The sequence below is a fragment of the Dendrobates tinctorius genome, unplaced genomic scaffold (assembly GCF_039654945.1).
Source record: "Dendrobates tinctorius isolate UK_male_01 unplaced genomic scaffold, ASM3965494v1 ptg000086l, whole genome shotgun sequence".
Taxonomy (NCBI): Eukaryota; Metazoa; Chordata; class Amphibia; order Anura; family Dendrobatidae; genus Dendrobates; species Dendrobates tinctorius.
In genome coordinates this window covers 7,372,747-7,395,782 of record NW_027361754.1, presented here as the reverse complement: position 1 = coordinate 7,395,782, position 23,036 = coordinate 7,372,747, and the positions used below count along the sequence as shown (strand labels likewise).

The 23,036-nt window shown below is 45.0% G+C and overlaps 1 protein-coding gene across 4 annotated transcripts in view; it reads left to right on the top strand.

The window, feature by feature from the left end:
• GRAMD1B (GRAM domain containing 1B) overlaps positions 1 to 23,036 on the top strand; it is a 169,292-nt gene that overhangs the window by 121,920 nt on the left and 24,336 nt on the right. For 3 of the 4 annotated variants that reach the window (XM_073584983.1, XM_073584985.1, XM_073584982.1), the window contains exons 4-5: positions 15,262 to 15,346; positions 18,665 to 18,768. In XM_073584983.1, coding sequence (XP_073441084.1) covers positions 15,262 to 15,346; positions 18,665 to 18,768 — 189 coding nt within the window. Of the gene's footprint in view, positions 1 to 5,856; positions 6,978 to 15,261; positions 15,347 to 18,664; positions 18,769 to 23,036 lie in introns of those variants that run through there. The other variant, XM_073584984.1, reaches the window with a different exon arrangement.

Here is a 23,036-nt window from a genome sequence, read left to right as displayed (position 1 = left end):
TGAAGTGTGAAACACAGGCTGGCTGCTGTGGTCGTGTACAGAATTTGACTGTGGTGCCGAAGGTCCCCCCAATAACATTGATTCTGAGGGCGCATCTACAGCTTCAAGTAAAATATTACCTGACAATACAATCTCCATATGTTTACATGGAAAGATGGCTGCATATGTGTGCAGCCTCATCTCTACTGACGCATATTGGGGCTGCAGTGGGGGGACCTTGGTGGATCCCCATCCAACTGATAAGTGAGGATCACAGAGTGGCATTTATGGTAGTGATTCATGTTCATATCGCAGCAGCTGGTCTACCTGTAGGCATGAAGTGTACTGTGTCCCAAAAACTGCTAATATAGGGCGTCTGCGGCCGATTCCAGCCTAGAGGTCCACCGAGGGCTTTGTTTGTTTCCCTATGGGTCTGTTCAAGTGTTGGTCGTGTGCTATAACAATGTCTCGTGACTGCACTGAAATGCGTCAGAGACATCAGAGGTGTCTGTCAGGCTGGAAATATTAAGTATGGTTTGTCCAGTACTGTCCAACTTCCTTAAGGAAAGCCACGCTACACCTGAAAGGTACACGCAGACTGCCAGGACTTCTGAAGAATGTACCTTTTCTTACTTTTTTGATATTTCCTTATAGAGCGTACAGCCCTTGCTTGATCCCTATGGGTTTAGGTGGTCATTGGCCCCACCTGCAGCAGATCCGCCACTCCTGGAGCTTGTACTGCTCCTTCCTTAGGATTCATGTGCGGGACTGGACCGCTGGTCGGCCATTATGTCTGCATGTGCTTTATGCAAGTAAAAATGCCCACATTAGTTATAACTAATAAGAGGCCGCTTGTTCCCATGAAAGCCGGCATTGTGCGCAGCTCTTTTCCATCTAATCTGCTGAGGAGGAGCAATCCACCAAATAATGGGGAGGATAGGACGTGTGCCTTCCCCTACGAATGTCTTGATGTCTCTGATTTTCTCTGTTTCTGCATGTTGTCATGTCTCCTGTTTTCTCTTCCTCAGCATGAACGGCAGCACATACGCAGAGTAAGATTCCCCGTATTGCTCTTCCCACCCTCCTCTTCCGCAGGAGCAGTGTAATCAGTATAAGATGGGACACCTATCCTCACTTTCCCATCTTATATGATACTACATTTACCATATGTTAGATGGATTCCACCAGCTTCTCACCCTCCTTTGTACCTTTTATTATCCTGATTACATTGCAAATAGCATTTATTACTCTGCAGTCAGCAGCTCCTCCTCTGATTAGGCCGCAGCCTAACCCCATCTGTCATTTCTGAGGATGCCCCCTGTCCTTCCCTGGCCAGGAGGTACCAGCCTGTCCCAGCCCTGTGTGTTTACCATACAGTTAATGTTCCATCTCTTCCAGGTCCTTATCTCTCCGAAACTGAGTGTGAGCCAGCTATAACCTGAGCTACTGTAGAGCGGAGCGCTGGGCGCACACGTGCAAAGTCAACTTCCACATACCACACTCACTGATCAATCATTAATCAATCATTTCCCTTTGTAAGCAAATTCAAACCATTCATCGATTGGTCGCTCAGTTCATCCGAGAACTCAAATGAAAATGCTAAAGAGGAAAATGGGTAAATTGTAGGTAGAAAAATGTCAGTAATGTCTAAGAATCACCACCATGGATAGCCATTGGCCAGAGTGGAGAACAGTTATAAAGGCCATCTCTGCCTTTTTGGAGGTCTTGACCCATTGATTCGAATGGGCGCTGTTCTTTTTTTTTTTTTCCCTGTGGTGGCGCTGCTGGGAGATTTTAACCATGCTAGGGTTCCTCACAGATGACGGCGATAGCTAGCGGCTCTGGCAGTGGGACCCTTTATAATCTGCTTATTATCAGAGGGCCTTCCTAATAAGCAGAGATTGTTCAGAGTGGACGTCCCCTTTAAGAAGCCGAGTTTTTCAAGTGAAGCCCAATCCCATGGATAATCTTTCCTGACATGTATACAGAAAACCAAGATCATCCCGTGATTTATTGCCTGGTAAATAAGATTAATATGTGTATAGTGCAGCTACACTATATTAATCTTATTTGCCGTGCGATAAATCACTGGCTCATCTCCGTGCCGCTGTAGCCTAATCTGAAGTCTCCAGAGTAACGGGGCTTTACTGGGACGTAACTATAGTAGGTGCAGGGGTTGCAGTCGCACTCCAGCCCTGGAAACTGTGGGGCTCAAAAGGTCCCCTTTCCCCTTATGCCACAAAATGATTTCACACCAAGCACCGCTCTAGGAGACTGAGCCCTAATAAAAAAAAAAATGTCCGTGGTTTCCAAAAATTGTTATTGAATGCAAATTAGGTGTCCGTTGCACCCAGGGCGTGGACAAGTAAATCAGTGCACCTTCTCAATAACTTGTGTTTTTTTTTTATCTATCTCTGCCCCCCCCTCTTCTTTGAGTGATAGCTTTGGGTTTACAGGATCCAGAGATAGATGGGAAAATAGGTATGTGGGGAGGTGCCCTGAAGTGCTCGGCCACGCCTAGGGTGCAATAAGAGCCACATTAGAATATTTGAATAAAGAACAATTGATGGCAAATACAGCCAGATGTTTGGCCAACAAATGTAGAATTAGCAGTCATTTTGTGCTGATAGAATCCTTTTAAGCTTATCAGAAATAAATTCCCCAAATTTTGTGACTTTCACAGTATCTGCTTACCAGCGTTCTTTACAGACCCCCATTATCTGTACCCACCACAGCCGCTGTATAGCCATAGGGTGCATGGAATATGCCACGTATAGTCAGAGTGTACTTGGCATATGCCACTGTATAGCCATAGAGCATCTAGCATATGCTGCTGTATAACCATAGTGAATGTGGCATATGCCGCTGTATAACCATAGTGTACGTGGCATATGCCGCTGTATAACCATAGTGAATGTGGCATATGCCGCTGCATAGCCATAGTGCACATGACATATGCCGACGTATAGTCATAGTGTACTTGGCATATGCCGATGTATAACCATAGGGTGCGAAGCATATGCCACTCTATAGCCATAGTGCACATGACATATGCCGACGTATAGTCATAGTGTACTTGGCATATGCCGATGTATAACCATAGGGTACGAAGCATATGCCACTCTATAGCCATAGTGTACTTGGCATATGCCACTGTATAGCCATCGTGTACATGGCATATGCCGCTGTATACCCATGGGGTAGGTGGAATATGCCACTTTTTACCCATAGTGTATGTGGCATATGCTGCTGTATACTCATAGTGTACTTGGCATATGCCGACGTATAACCATAGTGAATGTGGCATATGCCGCTGTATAACCATAGTGAATGTGGCATATGCCGCTGTATAACCATAGTGAATGTGGCATATGCCGACGTATAACCATAGTGAATGTGGCATATGCCGCTGTATAACCATAGTGAATGTGGCATATGCCGCTGTATAACCATAGTGAATGTGGCATATGCCGACGTATAACCATAGTGAATGTGGCATATGCCGCTGTATAACCATAGTGAATGTGGCATATGCCGCTGTGTACCCATAGTGTACATGGCATATGCAGCTGTATACCCATAGTGTACGTGGCATATGTCACTGTATACCCATAGTGTATGTGGCATATGCTGCTGTATACTCATAGTGTACTTGGCATATGCCGACGTATAACCATAGTGAATGTGGCATATGCCGCTGTATAACCATAGTGAATGTGGCATATGCCGACGTATAACCATAGTGAATGTGGCATATGCCGCTGTATAACCATAGTGAATGTGGCATATGCCGCTGTGTACCCATAGTGTACATGGCATATGCAGCTGTATACCCATAGTGTACGTGGCATATGTCACTGTATACCCATAGTGTACGTGGCATGTTGCTGTATAACCATAGTGAATGTGGCATATACCACTGTATACCCATAGTGTATGTGGCATATGCCGCTATATAGCTATAGTGTACGTGGCATATGCCGCTGTATGTTTAGCTTGCAGAAGAGAAGACTGAGAGGAGACTTAATAGCTATCTACAAATATCTGAAGGCCTGGCACATTGTAGAAGGATCATCTTTATTCTCATTTGCACAAGGAAAGACTAGAAGCAATGGGATGAAACTGAATGGAGACACAGATTAGATATAAGAAAAAACTTTTTGACAGAGTGATCAATGAGTGGAACAGACTGCCACGAGAGGTGGTGAGTTCTCCTTCAACAGAAGTCTTCAAACAGAGACTAGACAGACATCTGTCTGGGATGATTTAGCAAATCCTGCTTTGATCAGGGGGTTGGACCAGATGGCCCAGGAGGTCCCTTCCAACTCTACCATTCTATGATAACCATAGTGAATATGGCATATGCTGACGTATAGTCATAGTGTACATGGCATATGCCTCTGTATACCCATAGTGTACGTGGCATATGCCGCTATAGCCATAGGATATGTGGCATATGCCGCCGTATAGCCAGTGTATGTGTCATATGCCACTGTATACCCATAGTGTATGTGGCATATGCCTCTGTATACTCATAGTGTACGTGGCATATGCTGCTGTATACACATAGTGTAAGTGGTATATGTCGCTGTATACCCATAGTGGCATATGCTGCTGTAAAGCCTTAGTGTACGTGCACATGCAGCTATATACCCATAGTGTACATGGCATATGCCGCTGTATAGCCATAGTGTACGTGGTATATGCCGCTGTATACCCATAGTGTACGTGGCATATGCTGCTGTAAAGCCTTGGTGTACGTGCACATGCAGCTATATACCCATAGTGTACATGGCATATGCCGCTGTATAGCCATAGTGTACGAGGTATATGCCGCTGTATAGCCATAGTGTACGTGGTATATGCCGCTGTATAACCATAGTGTACGTGGCATATGCTGCTGTAAAGCCTTAGTGTACGTGCACATGCAGCTATATACCCATAGTGTACATGGCATATGCCGCTGTATAGCCATAGTGTACGTGGTATATGCCGCTGTATACCCATAGTGTACGTGGCATATGCTGCTGTAAAGCCTTGGTGTACGTGCACATGCAGCTATATACCCATAGTGTACATGGCATATGCCGCTGTATAGCCATAGTGTACGTGGTATATGCCGCTGTATAGCCATAGTGTATGTGGCATATGCCGCTGTATAACCATAGTGTATGTGGCATATGCCACTGTATAACCATAGTGTATGTGGCATATGCCGCTGTATAACCATAGTGTATGTGGCATATGCCACTGTATACCCATAGTGTACGTGGTATATGCCGCTATATAGCTATAGTGTACGTGGCATATGCCGTCGTATAGCCATAGTGTACATGGCATATGCCTCTGTATACCCATAGTGTACATGGCATATGCCGCTGTATAGCCATAGTGTACGTGGTATATGCCGTTGTATACTCATAGTGTACGTGGCATATGCCACTGTATACCCATAGTGTACATGGCATATGCCGCTGTATACCCATAGTGTACGTGACATATGCCGCTGTATACCCATAGTGTACGTGGCATATCCTGCTGTAAAGCCTTAGTGCACATGCAGCTGTATACCCATAGTGTACATGGCATATGCCGCTGTATAGCCATAGTGTACGTGATATATGCCGCTGTATACCCATAGTGTATGTGGCATATGCCGCTGTATACCCATAGTGTATGTGGCATATGCCGCTGTAGGGCACATGGTCAGTATAGATTTTTCTGTGCTGGTATACTATTGAGGTAAATTCATTACCTATAGGGTAATAAGTGGCCTCTGTTGCATGGTAACTATGTGCCAGGAGCTGTGCATAATGTTAAGTAAGATGTGAACAGAGCCTGAGGGTGTGCGCACATGCTGCGGATCGCTGCGGTGTACAGTACCATAATATCCTATGGGAAATGGAAACCGCAGTGCAGACGGTGCGGATTTCTCTGCGCGGATTTGCTGCGGTTTCTAATCCGCAGAAAGAATTGACATGTCAATTCTTTCTGCGGATTCCGCTGCGGTTTGCCATCTCCTCCGTTGTAGAGGTGATAAACCGCAGGGGAAAACCGCAGGCTAATCCGCAGATAAACCGCAGGTCCTTTGACCTGCGGATTTACCTGCGGATTTTGCAAGATCCGTGAGGATCAATCTGCAGCAGAATGCGCAGTGTGTGCACGTACCCTTATAAATCCATGGAGAGCCTCCTCCTGATAAGGATCTGTCTGGGCATGATGGGACTTGTAGTTCCAGCCTTCATTCTGTACTGGGGGTTAATCTTTACATTGGGAGTGCTCTGAGCCACAGGTCAAGTTTCAGGTTTCACAGGACATTGCAGCCAGGTATTGATTTTGACTGAAACCTCGGAGTGACTAATGATCAGGGAAGTTTGCTGCAGGTTTCGGTGGTTGGGCGAGGTGCCCGGTCAGTGACCCTCCTGCAGGCTCTGGGTTGTGGGGTGCCTGGATGAGAAGTGAGGGTCTCTGGACTGCAGAGGCTCCTGGGCTGGGGTGGCCTGTGTTTATCTCCTTTGCTTCCTGCCTGCTGTGTTTTTCTCTGGGTAACATCTGCTGGGAGCTGTACTGACACAGCCAGGGTTACTGTAGGGCACAGGCCCACGTGGTGCTGCTGGAGGAGGGAGTGACTAGTTGTGAGTGTAAGTAAGGGATAGCTGTAGTGTGAGCAGAGCACTGGCAGATACTCTCTTCTCCTATGGACAGTCCTCTGCTTTCTGGGAGGGTCAGCGCATAAGGTTTTTAGGCTGTTTGGAATAATTCCCCCTGGAATAGGGGAGCCCAGGGCAAAGATGAAGGAAGAGGCAGGAGTAGATACACTTGACATGATGGATGAGGAGGACTACATGGAGCAGCAGCAAGTGACGGATACAGAAGACTGCCTTGCTGAGTGGCAGATGGACCCTGTGCCGGAGGAAGCATTGCTGTGGTATATGGACCAGCTGCAGTACCAGGGGCATGATGTCCTCAGCAGCTCAGAACATGAAGAGGTGCCAGCTGTGAGTGTCAGTTTGATGCATGCAACTCATACATGCACTTATATACACACATACATACAACATGCAAAAAAAAAACAACACACCTGCACCATCTGCCCATTGCGCACAGTACAGATGCCCATCATACAATGTCAGATTACTGTGCCGCTATCTGTTTTGCTCAGTATGTGTTTGTGCCTCCGCCTGTGACTCCTTTTACTTATTGTTTGGGGCATCCTCTTCTCGCCTTTGCTCTTGCTGGCTTAAACTGGGGTCCGCCCCACAGCTTAAATTCCTCAGTTAGGGGAGAGAGTATCTGGCTTTCCATGAAAATTGCAGCTTTCACATGACCGATGTTATAACATGACTGTTTTATAGGGCGGCCGTTCAGATGTGCACTCTAGTAACCTTACATAGCTCTGCACACTGATGTAATGCTGCCAAGTCAAGAGGAGGATGAGCGTTTTTTCTAAACCTAATTGTCATTGACCCCTGTATTCATCATTTTGCCTCTATTCACTTGTGAACCTGCTGTAAAACTGTGGGCAGGAGGGCACAGGGACTAGAGACTATGGGCAAGTAGGGCACGGGGACTAGAGATTACGGGTGGGAGGTTTTGTGACTAGAGACTACAGGTAGGGCGCTTGGGGTCTAGAGACTACGGGAAGAGCACAGGGAGTAGAGCCTACAGGCAGGAGGGCACGGGGACTAGAGACTATGGGCGGGAGGGCACAGGGTCTAAAAACATCTGGCAGATAGGCACGGGAACTAGAGACTACGGCAGGAGGGCACGGGGACTAGAGACTATGAGCAGCAGGACACGGGGACTAGAGACTTCGGCAGGAGGGCACAGGGACTAGAGACTATGAGCAGGAGGGCATGGGGACAAGAGACTAGTGGCATGAAAGCAGAGGACTAGAGACCACAGCAGAAGGGCACAAGGACTAGAGACTATGGGCAGGGGACTAGAGACTACTGTCAGGAGGGCAAGGAACTAGAGATTACTGTCAGGAGGGCAGGGGACTAGAGACTATGGGCGGGAGGACACAAGGTCTAAAAACATCTGGCAGATGGGCACGGGAACTAGAGACTATGGCAGGAGGGCACGGGGACTAGAGACTATGAGCAGTAGGACACGGGGAGTAGAGACTACGGCAGGAGGGCACGGGGACTAGAGACTATGAGCAGGAGGGCATGGGGACAAGAGACTAGTGGCATGAAAGCAGAGGACTAGAGACCTCAGAAGGGCACCAGGACTAGAGACTATGGGCAGGGGACTAGAGACTACTGTCAGGAGGGCAAGGAACTAGAGATTACTGTCAGGAGGGCAGGGGACTAGAGACTATGGGCGGGAGGACACAAGGTCTAAAAACATCTGGCAGATGGGCACGGGAACTAGAGACTACGGCAGGAAGGCACGGGGACTAGAAACTATGAGCAGTAGGACACAGGGAGTAGAGACTACGGCAGGAGGGCACGGGGACTAGAGACTATGAGCAGGAGGGCATGGGGACAAGAGACTAGTGGCATGAAAGCAGAGGACTAGAGACCACAGCAGAAGGGCACCAGGACTAGAGACTATGGGCAGGGGACTAGAGACTACTGTCAGGAGGGCAAGGAACTAGAGATTACTGTCAGGAGGACACGGGACTAGAGACTACTGGCAGGAAGGCAGGGGCTAGAGACTACTGTTATCAAGGCAGGGTACTAGAGGCTATGGGCAGGAGAGAACGGCGACTAGAGACTACGGCAGGAAGGCAAGGGGACTAGAGGCTATGGGCAGGGGCGTGGGTACCAAAAACTATGTGCAAGAGGGCACGGGGACTAGCGACTACAGGCAGGAGGGTACGGGGACTAGAGACTATGGGCAGGGGACTAGAGACTTCTGGCAGGAGGGTTGGGGACTAGAGACTACGGGCATGGGGATTAAAGCCATAGAAGATAAAGCCATAATGGCACTGCTGACAACAGTCTAGACCGCAGCAATCTCCAATTAATTGGTACTAAAGCAAAGTTACCTCCGACCCCCTGTGCAAACTCTCTCCTCTTATTACAAACCGGTACATTGTTTTTAGGGGTTTATCTTCTGCTTCCATGGTGCAGGGTTGTGCAGAAGCTTTGGTTGTTTTGTCTGCAGAGGGTGTGGTCCCAGGATATTGGTCCCTAGTCTGGAGGCAAGGGTGAAATGCAGCATCACCCCTATAGGTGCTGTTGTGCTGTCTCAGTAAGTTGCCGTCATGACATATGGAGTCCCTAGGACTCAGTACTTTTGACTTTTGGGCACTGTTTGCTGCCATATTGTGCCTACATAGAGTGCAATATTACAAATATTCTCTTCTCTAGGAGCAATGACTTGGCATACGATGGAGCTGCCATAACTTCCCTCAGTATGCAGTTGGCTCATGATGAGGTGCGGTAGAAATATGTAGATTTTCAGAGGTGTCATATTTTCTACCCAGAACCACTTGAAAAGTTAGTTCTAAAGTAGCATGGGCACACCTGATAAACAAAATGACCAAAATTATTACTAAAAATCTCATATAGTTTCTATTTTAGGATTAGATTTCTGGTATATAAATGTTTTGAGCCTTTTTTCTTTGTAGGAGGGTCTGTAATAGCTTAGGATTCTCTTATGTGCACTTGTATAGTGATCTACGGCACTAGCAGTGTAGAAAGATCTCAAGACATATCACCATTTGTAGCTCTACCCTCTAGAAAACCTACTGTGTGGCAACATTTGGGTAATTTGCTGTGGCATGCAGTGACAGACAACCTCCATGTTCTAGTAGGTAAGATAACTCTACATCTGGAATTCAGACTGAGAAGGGGCTTGGAGTAACCTTACACGACTCTCTGACCTCAAAGGTCAGTCTGTGCCTCCACCATCCACAGGAGACTCCTCAAAGTGATTCCCTTTCAGGGAATGAATATAGATGGGGACTATGAGAAGAATGCAGAGAATCCCCTCCAGTGCGCTATGTATAGGCCACAGCCTTCTCATTGATGACACACTATGACTGTGAATGTGGGGGACATTTTCGGTGCGTAGGATATACAGCTAGTGAAATAAATATTGAACACGTCAACAATTTTCTAAGTAAATATTTTTCTAAAACTTATACACTAGATATCAGTAACAACCCATCGAATCCACACAGGCAAAGAATTCAAACCATACAGTTGTGGCCAAAAGTATTGACACTCCTGCAATTCTGTCAGATAATACTCAGTTTCTTCCTGAAAATGATTGCAAACACAAATTCTTTGGTATTATTATCTTCATTAAATTTGTCTCAAATGAAAAAACACAAAAGAAAATGAAGCAAAAAGCAAAACATTGATCATTTCACACAAAACTCCAAAAATGGGCCAGACAAAAGTATTGGCACCCTCAGCCTAATACTTGGTTGCACAACCTTTAGCCAAAATAACTGCGACCAACCGCTTCCGGTAACCATCAATGAGTTTCTTACAATGCTCTGCTGGAATTTTAGACCATTCTTCTTTGGCTAACTGCTCCAGGTCCCTGATATTTGAAGGATGCCTTCTCCAAACTACCATTTTTAGATCTCTCCACAGGTGTTCTATGGGATTCAGGTCTGGACTCATTGCTGGCCACCTTAGAAGTCTCCAGTGCTTTCTCTCAAACCATTTTCTAGTGCTTTTTGAAGTGTGTTTTGGGTCAATGTCCTGCTGGAAGACCCATGACCTCTGAGGGAGACCCATTTTTCTCACACTGGGCCCTACATTATGCTGCAAAAGTTGTTGGTAGTCTTCAGTAGACTTCATAATGCCATGCACACGGTCAAGCAGTCCAGTCCCAGAGGCAACATAGCAACAGCAAAACATCAGGGAACCTCCGCCATGTTTGACTGTAAGGACCGTGTTCTTTTCTTTGAATGCCTCTTTTTTTCTCCTGTAAACTCTATGTTGATGCCTTTGCCCAAAAAGCTCTACTTTTGTCTCATCTGACCAGAGAACATTCTTCCAAAACGTTTTAGGCTTTTTCAGGTAAGTTTTGGCAAACTCCAGCCTGGCTTTTTTATGTCTCGGGGTAAGAAGTGGGGTCTTCCTGGGTCTCCTACCATACAGTCCCTTTTCATTCAGACGCCGACAGATAGTACGGGTTGACACTGTTGTACCCTCGGACTGCAGGGCAGCTTGAACTTGTTTGGATGTTAGTCGAGGTTCTTTATCCAACATCCGCACAATCTTGCGTTGAAATCTCTTGTCAATTTTTCTTTTCCATCCACGTCTAGGGAGGTTAGCCACAGTGCCATGGGCTTTAAACTTCTTGATGACACTGCGCACGGTAGACACAGGAACATTCAGGTCTTTGGAGATGGACTTGTAGCCTTGAGATTGCTCATGCTTCCTCACAATTTGGTTTCTCAAGTCCTCAGACAGTTCTTTGGTCTTCTTTCTTTTCTCCATGCTCAATGTGGTACACACAAGGACATAGGACAGAGGTTGAGTCAACTTTAATCCATGTCAACTGGCTGCAAGTGTGATTTAGTTATTGCCAACACCTGTATGGTGCCACAGGTAAGTTACAGGTGCTGTTAATTACACAAATTAGAGAAGCATCACATGATTTTTTGAACAGTGCCAATACTTTTGTCCACCCTCTTTTTTATGTTTGGTGTGGAATTATATCCAATTTGGCTTTAGGACAATTCTTTTTGTGTTTTTTTAATTTAAGACAAATTAAATGAAGATAATAATACCAAAGAATTTGTGTTTGCAATCATTTTCAGGAAGAAACTGAGTATTATCTGACAGAATTGCAGGGGTGTCAATACTTTTGGCCACAACTGTAGCTGTCCATAAATGAAGTTGTGTAATAATGAGAAATGACACAGGGAAAAAGTTTTGACCACGCTTATTGAAACTTAAATAATACTTCGTACAAAAGCCTTGTTAGTGATGACAGACTCAAGATGCCTCCTGTCTTGAGAAACTAGTCACAGGCATTGCTCAGGTGTGATTTTGGCCCAATCTTTCACACAAACACACTTCAAATCCTGAAACTTCTTTCAGCTCCTTCTATGAACTTTGAGCTTTACTTCCTTCCATACATTTTCTCTTGGATTCAGGTACAATGATCGGCTTGGCCATTCTTGCAGCATTAATTTCTTTCTCTGGAACCAATCAAGAGTTTATTTGGCTGTGTGTTTGGGATCATTGTCCACCCTCCTTTCATCTTTGTCATCCTGGTAGATGGCTGCAGATTTTTTTCAAGAATGTCTCTGTATTTTTGGATCTTTTCAGTTAGCCATTAAAAGGTATCAACCACTGAGGACTCTCAATTCTAAATATTCTATCTACTGGCTAACACGGTACAAAGATATATATCTTTTCTGTATCTGTATTTTTGTTCAGTCAACCTTCCTTCGATTACATGGAATTTAACAGTGCCCTATACTGATAAACAGGCCCACTCAATGATGTTCCCACCTCGAAACTTCACTATTGTATGGTGTTTTTAGGGTGATATGCAGTGTCTTTTGAATCCAAACATAGTATGTATTATGACGTCCAAAAAGTTCAATTTTGGTCTCAACTGACCAGACTATATTCATCCAGTATTTTACAGGCTTGTCTAAATGTTGTTGTGCAAACTGTAAATGCGCTTGAGCATGCTTTTTGTTCAGCAATGGAGTCTGGTCTAGTGAGCATATACATACAGTACATGCAGGCTGATTGCATTACTTATTGTTTTCTTGGAAACAATTGTACCTGCTAATCCCAGGTGTTTCTGTAGCTGTCCACAGGTCGTTCTTGGCTCTCGGACAACTCTTCTGACATTTCTTTTCACTCCTCTGTCTGAAATCTTGCGGGAAGCACCTGGAACCTTGAGTAGTTTAGAAATTCTTATGTAACCAAAGCCATCACTATGTTTTACCCATCAGGAGATGTTTCTTGTGTGGCATCTAATGAGACCACTTTTTAATGGCCATTAGTTGAACCAGCGGATATTATTGGTCACTAAGTGGCAGGATTATTTTCTAATTACTGATAGATTTCAGCCGGTGTCAGGACTTTCCATGGCTTTTGGCACCTCTCTTCATGTGTTCAATACTTTTTCCTCGAGTTATTATTATAGCGCCATTTATTCCATGGCGCTTTACATGTGAGGAGGGGTGTACATAATACATACAAGTACAGTAATCTTAAACAATACAAGTCACGACTGGTACAGGATGAGAGAGGACCCTGCCTGCGAGGGCTCACAATCTACAAGGGATGAGTGAGGATACAGTAGGCGAGGGTAGAGCTGGTCGTGCAGCGGTTTGTTGGATCGGTGGTTACTGCAGGTTGTAGGCTTGTCGGAAGAGGTAGGTCTTCAGGTTCTTTTTGAAGATTTCCATGGTAGGCGAGAGTCTGATATGTTGCGGTAGAGAGTTCCAGAGTAGGGGGGATGCGCGGGAGAATTCTTGTATGCGATTGTGGGAAGAGGAGATAAGAGGGGAGTACAGGAGGAGATCTTGTGAGGATCGGAGGTTTCGTGCAGGTAAGTACCAGTAGACGAGGTCACAGATGTATGGAGGACTCAGATTGTGGATGGCTTTGTATGTCATGGTTAGGGTTTTGAACTGGAGTCTTTGGGTAATGGGAAGCCAGTGCAGGATCGACAGAGGGGAGAGGCCGGGGAATAGCAGGGGGACAGATGGATTAGTCGGGCAGCAGAGTTTAGAATAGACTGGAGGGGTGCGAGAGTGTTAGAGGGGAGACCACAGAGCAGGAGGTTGCAGTAGTCAAGGCGGGAGATGATGAGGGCATGGACTAGGGTTTTTGCAGATTCTTGGTTGAGGAGTTATTGCTCATTATTACACAACTTAATTTATGGACTTCTATGATTTGATTTATTTGCCTTTGTGGATGGCATGGGTTGTTAGTGACATCTGGCGAGAAATGTATGGCAATAGCACCTTTAAAAATGTATTTACTTAGAAAATTGGTGCCATGCCCAATATTTATTTCACCTGCTTTATGTGTGTGCAGAACATGAGATGCTTGATGTCGTAGGTTCAGAATACCCAGGCTGACAAAGCATCCATTACAGCCACGCGCATGGTAACAACCCCTAGAATAGTCATAACCTATGAAAAATCTGTTGCCAGCCGGATAAATAACCTCCCCAGCAAAAAATCTCTTTCACCAAAAACTTGAAAGAATATAATATATTACTAAATATTAAAATACTAATTAAGATTAATAATGTGCTTAAAATAAGCCACAAAAAGAGAGGTATATATCAACCATAATAATTTTATTGCACATATAACAATTAATAGACAATGCACAGGTATAAAGTGAGGTAGATGACAGAAAAATAGCAACTAAAAGAGCGGCACAATCAAAGCTGGTAAATAAAGTGCCAGACAGAAACAGGCATCTCATGGGCCTAAACGCGCGTCGGGGCTTCAGCGCGTCTCACGGGCATTCCTGCACACCACCAGGACTATGACGCAAGGTAATTCCTGCTTTATTTATGGCTTTTTACTATTATCTATTGCCTTGCATACACTAGCTTAGGGTATTGGACATAATTCTGTCCTCTTGGTGTAGTGCAGTTTAGGCCCATGAAAACCCCCATGTGCTCCTATGACGTTGCTGTCACAGATATGGTGCCTTTTGTTTAGCCCGCTGTGTAATTTGTGGTCTTTCTAGTGATGGGTTGTGCCAAATTGCTGTCTTATAGACTGGCGTTTGCATGTCAAGCACGCAGACTGGGCACACCTAATAATCTCCCTTTTTTCTGTGACCCCTGAAGTTTGCATGGCCGATCCTGCCCCTGCCTATTGGTCATGTCATTTACCGAACTCAGGAGCTAAAAACACAAACAAAACTGAGACAATTGCTCAATCGTTGGGTTCCTTCCCATATGACACATGTGGAAGTAGCCCGAAACTGTCTGTAGCTGGATGCTTTGTGATGAGGCTGTGACTGATGACAGCAAACACATCGTGTGCACCACTTCTCCTTCCCTTCCAATATATGTACTGTAACATCAAGAGATGAGTACGCTGCCCTAACACACCCATACGCTGTTGGCGAAACCTTGAGTGTTTGCAGGGGGTGTCCTTTAACCCTTCATATACAGTTGTTTGCATTGTAACATTAGTGTAGAGATGACTTGGCACTGCTTTTAGGTTTTATTAGACTGGCTTCACTCAATGTCCTACACATCTATTTGCTGCAGTGGCTTCTGTTCCCCTTCCTCGAGCCTCTGGTCTTGCTGCTCTTTTTGTGCATGCTACTTCTATTTTTGTATCTAAATATTTAAAGTTTGTTTTTCCAGGTATTGAGCCCAACATATAAACAGAGAAATGAGGATTTTCGGAAACTCTTTAAGCAGCTGCCAGACTCAGAGCGTCTCATTGTAGGTAAGAGAACTCCTTCCGTGCACAAACAGGAACAGTACTGGTTATTTCAACATGATATTTAACACAACTTGGACCGCTTATGTTTTTCTGTAGTTATATCAAATTATGAAATGCTAAGTAATTTCAATAATCCAACATTTAATGTTACCTTAACTTTGGTCTTAAAATGGTAATCCACTACTGTTTAATTGCCCACATACAGCTCTGTTACCATTTTATATTTGGTATCCTGTACGGTTGCATCTTATATTGTTCTCCAGAGCTGCACTCACTATTCTGCTGGTGGAGTCACTGTGTACATACATTACATTACTGATCCTGTACTGATCCTGAGTTACATCCTGTATTAGACACCAGAGCTGCACTCACTATTCTGCTGGTGCAGTCACTGTGCACATACATTACATTACAGATCCTGAGTTACCTCTTGTATTATTCTCCAGAGCTGCACTCACTATTCTGCTGGTGCAGTCACTGTGCACATACATTACATTACTGATCCTGTACTGATCCTGAGTTACATCCTGTATTATACCCCAGAGCTGCACTCATTATTCTGCTGGTGGAGTCACTGTGTACATACATTACATTACAGATCCTGTACTGATCCTGAGTTACATCCTGTATTATACTCCAGAGCTGCACTCACTATTCTGCTGGTGGAGTCACTGTGTACATACATTACATTACTGATCCTGAGTTACATCCTGTATTATACTCCAGAGCTGCACTCACTATTCTGCTGGTGCAGTCACTGTGCACATACATTACATTACTGAACCTGAGTTACATCCTGTATTATACTCCAGAGCTGCACTCACTATTCTGCTGGTGGAGTCACTGTGTACATACATTACATTACTGATCCTGTACTGATCCTGAGTTACATCCTGTATTTTACTCCAAAGCTGAACTCACTATTCTGCTGGTGCAGTCACTGCGTACTTACATTCCATTACTGATCCTGAGTTACATCCTGTATTATACTCCAGAGCTGCACTCACTATTCTGCTGGTGCAGTCACTGTGTGCATACATTACATTACTGATCCTGTACTGATCCTGAGTTACATCATGTATTATACCCCAGAGCTGCACTCACTATTCTGCTGGTGGAGTCACTGTGTACATACATTACATTACAGATCCTGTACTGATCCTGAGTTACATCCTGTATTATACTCCAGAGCTGCACTCACTATTCTGCTGGTGCAGTCACTGTGTACATACATTACATTACTGATCCTGAGTTACATCCTGTATTATACGCCAAAGCTGCTCTCACTATTCTGCTGGTGCAGTCACTGTGTACATATATTACATTACTGATCCTGAGTTACATCCTGTATTATACTCCAGAGCTGCACTCACTATTCTGCTGCTGCCGTCACTGTGTACATACATTACATTACTGATCCTGAGTTACATCCTATATTATACCCAAGAGCTGCACTCACTATTCTGCTGGTGGAGTCACTGTGTACATACATTACATTACTGATCCTGAGTTTCCTCCTGTATTTTACTCCAGAGCTGCACTCAGCAGCTTGCAGATTATTTTTTTTAACAACTAGATGAATTTTGATTGCTTCTGTTTATCATGTTTGTTATCTAATCTTTCAAAGCTTCTGTATACAGTCATGGCCAAAAGTTTTGAGAATGACACAAATATTAATTTTTACAAAGTGTACTGCTTCATTTTTTCTAATGGCAATTTGCATATACTCCAGAATGTTATAAAGAGTGATCAGCTTAACAGCAATTACTTGCAAAGTCAATATTTGCCTAGAAAATGAACTTTATCCCCCAAAACACATTTCAACATCATTGCAGCCCTGCCTAAAAAGGACCAGCTAACATCGTTTCAGTGATTGCTCCATTAACACAGGTGTGGGTGTTGATGAGGACAGGGCTGGAGATCAATCTGTCATGATTAAGTAAGAATGACACCACTGGACACTTTAAAAGGAGGCTGGTTCTTGGCATCATTGTTTCTCTTCTGTTAACCATGGTTATCTCTAAACAAACACGTGCAGTCATCATTGCACTGCACAAAAATGGCCTAACAGGGAAGAGTATGGCAGCTAGAAAGATTGCACCTCAGTCAACAATCTATCGCATCATCAAGAACTTCAAGGAGAGAGGTTCCCTTGTTGCCAAAAAGGCTCCAGGGCGCCCAAGAAAGACCAGCAAGCGCCAGGACCGTCTCTTAAAAGTGTTTCAGCTGCGGGATCGGGATGCCAGCAGTGCAGAGCTTACTCAGGAATGGCAGCAGGCAGGTGTGAGTGCATCTGCACGCACTGAGGCGGAGACTCTTGGAGCAAGGCCTGTTCTCAAAGAGGGCAGCAAAGAAGCCACTTCTCTCCAGGAAAAACATCATGGACAGACTGATATTCTGCAAGAGGTACAGGGAGTGGACTGCTGAGGACTGGGGTAAAGTCATTTTCTCTGATGAATCCCCTTTTCGATTGTTTGGGACATCTGGAAAACGGCTTATTCGGAGAAGACCAGGTGAGCGCTACCACCAGTCTTGTCTCATGCCAACTGTCAAGCATCCTGAAACCATTCATGTGTGGGGTGGCTTCTCAGCCAAGGGAATGGGCTTTCTCTCAGTCTTGCCTAAAAACACAGCCATGAATAAAGAATGGTACCAGAATGTCCTCCAAGAGCAACTTCTCCCAACCGTCCAAGAGCAGTTTGGTGATCAACAATGCCTTTTTCAACATGATGAAGCACCTTGCCATAAAGCAAAGGTGATAACTAAATGGCTCAGGGAACAAAGCATAGAGATTTTGGGACCATGGCCTGGAAACTCCCCAGATCTTAATCCCATTGAGAACTTGTGGTCAATCATCAAGAGACGGGTGGACAAACAAAAACCTTCAAATTCAGACAAAATAAAAGCATTGATTTTGCAAGAATGGACTTTCATCAGTCAGGATTTGATCCAGAAGTTGATTGAGAGCATGCCAGGGAGAATTGCTGAGGTCCTGAAGAAGAAGGGTCAACACTGCAAATATTGACTTGCTGCATTAACTCATTCTAACTGTCAATATAATCTTTTGTTACTCATAATATGATTGCAATTATATTTCTGTATGTGATAAAAACATCTGACAAACACACATAAAAACCAGAGGGCAGCAGATCATGTGAAAATATAATATTTGTGTCATTCTCTAAACTTTTGGCCATGACTGTACAAACATTAATTATAGTGCACCCCTCATGCATTAGTTCAGTGATGTACATAGGATTATTGGTGTGCTTTTCCTAAATGTTCTCACTTCCTTAGTTCCCCATGTGATTGCACTTGCAGATTATTCCTGTGCGCTACAGAGGGACATCTTACTGCAGGGACGTCTCTACCTGTCTGAGAACTGGATTTGCTTCTATAGTAACATCTTCCGCTGGGAGACTCTGGTTAGTGCGTTACTCATCTTCTGACACATCTAGGTTTGAATTGATTGACAACCAATTACAGAAATATCTGAGAAGTCATCTTTTTCTTCCCCTGGGTAAAGGTTCGCCTGGCCTTGCACTGTTACAGACGTTACACTACACACTGCTTATCGTTCAGCTTTCCCTTCTCATAAGTCAGCATTGCCCGTTAGTGAAAATCTTCTGGCCTCCTCTCTGTGCACCCCAAATAGGTCAACATATACCGTAGAGTAGAAGTCATGGGAAGGAATCAGCTGTGGCTAACAGAAAAATGGGCAATAATTCAGCCTAATAACAGCAATACAAGTTTTATTACTTAGATTCATAAAATATATTTATAAAGTTTAGTTTGAGCTTCACAAACAACTGATGATACCAGCGCTTACATCAAGTTACACAAGTAGAAACTCACTGATAAAATGGTATCATCAGAAGGGCATGTGGTCCTGAGCCTTCCTGTAGCCTTGCTTGTTACTGTAGTTACAAGGCAAAGTTCTTAATAATTAAACCAAATTCTCTTGTTATTCGTGTCGTTTTCACTTAATTTGTAAAACGTGAGACTAAGGACAGTGGATGATTTTTCTACCAGAATCTTTCCTCTGTAACAATAGTAAGAAGCAGGACTGCAGGAAAACTCAGAATCGCACACTTGCCGCCCAGACACGATCTGCCATTATAATGATACAGTATACAGTTGCGCTCAAAAGTTTACATACCCCGGCAGAATTTTTGCTTTCTTGACCTTTTTTCAGAGAATATGAATGATAACCCCAAAACTTTTTCTCCACTCATGGTTAGTGGTTGTGTGAAGCCATTTATTGTCAAACTACTGGGTTTTCTCTTTTTAAGTCATAATGACAACCCAAAACATCCAAATGACCCTGATCAAAAGTTTACATACCCTGGTGATTTTGGCCTGACAACATGCACAGAAGTTGACACAAATGGGTTTGAATGGCTACTAAAGGTAACATCCTTCCTTGTGACCTGTTTGCTTGTATTGTAATCCGTGTGTGCATAAAACCTAAGTGCATTTCTGGGATCCAGACAGACTCTCGCATCTTTCATCCAGCCACTGACTGTTCTGGATTATGAGTCATGGGGAAAGCAAAAGAGTTCTACAGGAAATGGTAGTTGAACTGTATAAAACAGGAAAGGGATACAAAACGATATCCAAGGAATTGATGATGCCAGTCAGTAGTGTTCAAACTATGATTAACAAATGGAAAATCAGGGGCTATATAAAAACAAAACCTCGGTCAGGTAGACCAACAAAACTTTCGTCCACAACTGCCAAGAAAATTGTTTATGATGCAAAGAAAGATCCATAAATAACATCAGCTGAAATACTGGATTCTCTGAAAATAAGCAGTGTGGCTGTTTCAAGATGCACAATAAGGAGGCACTTGAAGAAAAATGGGCTGCATGGTCGAGCCGCCAGAAAAAAGCCATTATTGCGCAAATGCCACAAAGTTTCTCGTCTACAATACACAAAACAGCACTGATAAACGCCTGAAAACTTCTGAAATAAGGTAATTTGGAGTGATGAGACCAAAATTGAACTTTTTGGCCACAACCATAAACGTTAAATTTGGAGAGAGGTTAACAAGGCCTATGATGAAAGGAACACCATTGCTATTGTAATGCACAGAGGTGGATCGCTGATGTTTTGGGGATGTGTGAGCTACAAAGGCACAGGAAACTTGGTCAAAATTGAAGGAAATATGATTGCGGCACGTTATCAGCAAATACTGGAGGCAAATTTTGATTCATCAGCCCGGAAGCTGCGCATGGGATGTACTTGGACGTTGCAGCATAACAACGATCCAGAACACAAGGCCAAGTCAACCTGTCTGTCATGATCCAGGTTGGATTATGACAGATAAATGCACTAGTAACCTTTTTTTTTTCCTTAAGCTGTGTGCTTAAGTTTTGGTTTTGCCCCCGGTGGCCATTAGGGTCATTGCACTGTGGTGGTTTCAGTTCTAGTTTTGCCCCCGGTGGCCGTTAGGGTCATTGCACTCTGGTTACTTTAGTTTAGTGCACGTGATTATGAAGCAGGTGTGATTTCTGGCTCTTACCTATAAAAGAGTTTCAAGTGGTTGCAGTCACTGTTGGTGATATTGCTATTTTCCAAACAAGTCTGGTGGAGAAAGGAACTACAGAGAGGAGTTCCTTGCAGCTCAGACAGAGCTGTGGTGTAGTAGCTTCAGGTGGAAGCTGAATTCTGATGGTGGACTCTGTTGCTGGGAGCAAGAGCAACAGAGCAAAGCTAAGTGGTGTTACCCCTGTTTTGTAACTTTCCGTTTGTGTGTTTCAGTGCAGTGGTGGGATTAGTTTCTGCACCGTCCATTTCACTAGAAAGGGCTAGGTGCAGGGCGAGCTAGGGTTTTTAGGTTCCTGATCGGCGCCCGGTGCGGAACCGGCCTAGGGATCGTTAGGAGTGTAGAGACACTGACTCGGGAGTGCAGGAGGTCTCCACGTCCCCGTCCCCTATCGCAGGGCCCTCCTTTGTATCCGTTTCCCTGGTGTTTTCCTTTATTATTTAAATTCGCCCTGCTGGAGGCGGTGTATCCAGTTATACGTGTAATTCTGATATTCGCCTGCTGGAGGTGGTGTATCCAGGGTCTCATGTGCCATAGAAATTTGCCCTGCTGGAGGCGGTGTGTCCAGTCACACATTGACCATCACATTATCACCATCCATAACATTTTTCTCTGGTGGGCCATGGGCCAAGTGCAGACCGGTGAGCAGTTGTTGCTGGCCCTCACTGAGATTAGTGAGGAGCTGAATGATGCGGTTCAACAGCACCTGCAGCGGAATTATTGGTCTGAGGCCTACCCTCTGCCTCAACTAGAGGGTCCATATACGGCTTTGGCCAGGATGTGCCGTGGAGTCCCTGCTGGGGAGCAGGACTTGCTTATACAGGCGGACGTACCCAGGCAGGTGGGTAGAGTTGATGTCCCCATGGTGCTCCCTGGTGTTCCGCAAGGTGAAGGGGTACATCCCTATAGTGAGCAGACTAATGATTTAGTCCTTGGCACTCACGCCGAAACTTCGGTTATATCAGAGAAGCCATGTCCCCCTGGTCGTGTGGAGGAAGACGACCTGGGAGTGTATATTTCCTCCTCGCCCTCAGAAGGTACTATGTCAGCAGAGGTGATGGTTGGCGAGATACCAGAGGGCATACCGGTGCTTGTTGACAGTGGAGCAGAAGTCAGTCTGGTGGATGCTCAGTTTGTCCAGACTCATGGCCTGAGGTGTGAGACGCCGGAAAAACCCATAAGCGTCCAGGCCATTAACTCTGTCCCACTGAGCCAGGGGGGTTAAACCAAGTCGTAGAAGACATTGTGCTGTGTAGTGAACATCCTGATGAGTCCCAGTCATACTACGCCTTGGATCGAAATCCAGCACCTATCGTTGTGGGCCCCCCTTGGTCTAAAAAACACAACCCGGTTTTAGATTGGCGGAGTAGGGAAGTAGTCAGCTAGGAGAAGTCGTGTGGGAGAGAAGGGGCAAGGCTCAACTCTCGCCATTAGCCAACCCTGAGAGGCGCAGACCTCGTAGTAGGAGGGGTTGGAGGGTGGTGGTTTCCTTGGTGAATTGCGGGGGTGTGAGTGCGGTGACACAGGGGGACGCCTCTGTTGTCAGTTCCAGAAAGAGTTCACCCTATTTTGACAAACGAATGTGTGGCAATAAACGTTCAGATCCGGACCTGTGTGTGAACGAGCATGTATGGGTGCCACCAAAAACATCCAGTGGAAGTGTGTTGCGGGGGTCTGGAATTCTCAGGTGATTGTGCCGTATCTGATGTCGGCTATTCAGGGCCCGGAGTCTTACCAGCTGGAGTTAACCCACATACTTGCCCATACACCTCTCGTTCCCCAGATCGGCGCTTTGGAGATGGGTGGTGCCTCCGGAACATACTTTGCCTATACCAGCGGTGCTCGTTTGTGGTAAACCTGAAGTGCAGGTAGTTGCAGGTGTGAACTCTGGATCTGGGCGTCCCCGCTGTAGTTGGTTCCCTGATGAGGAGCGGTCTTGAGGGTCCAGAGACCCCTCATTGAGGGAGGGTACTGTCATGATCCAGGTTGGATTATGACAGATAAATGCACTAGTAACCTTTTTTTTCTTAAGCTGTGTGCTTAAGTTTGGTTTTGCCCCCGGTGGCCATTAGGGTCATTGCACTGTGGAGGTTTCAGTTCTAGTTTTGCCCCCGGTGGTCGTTAGGGTCATTGCACTCTGGTTAC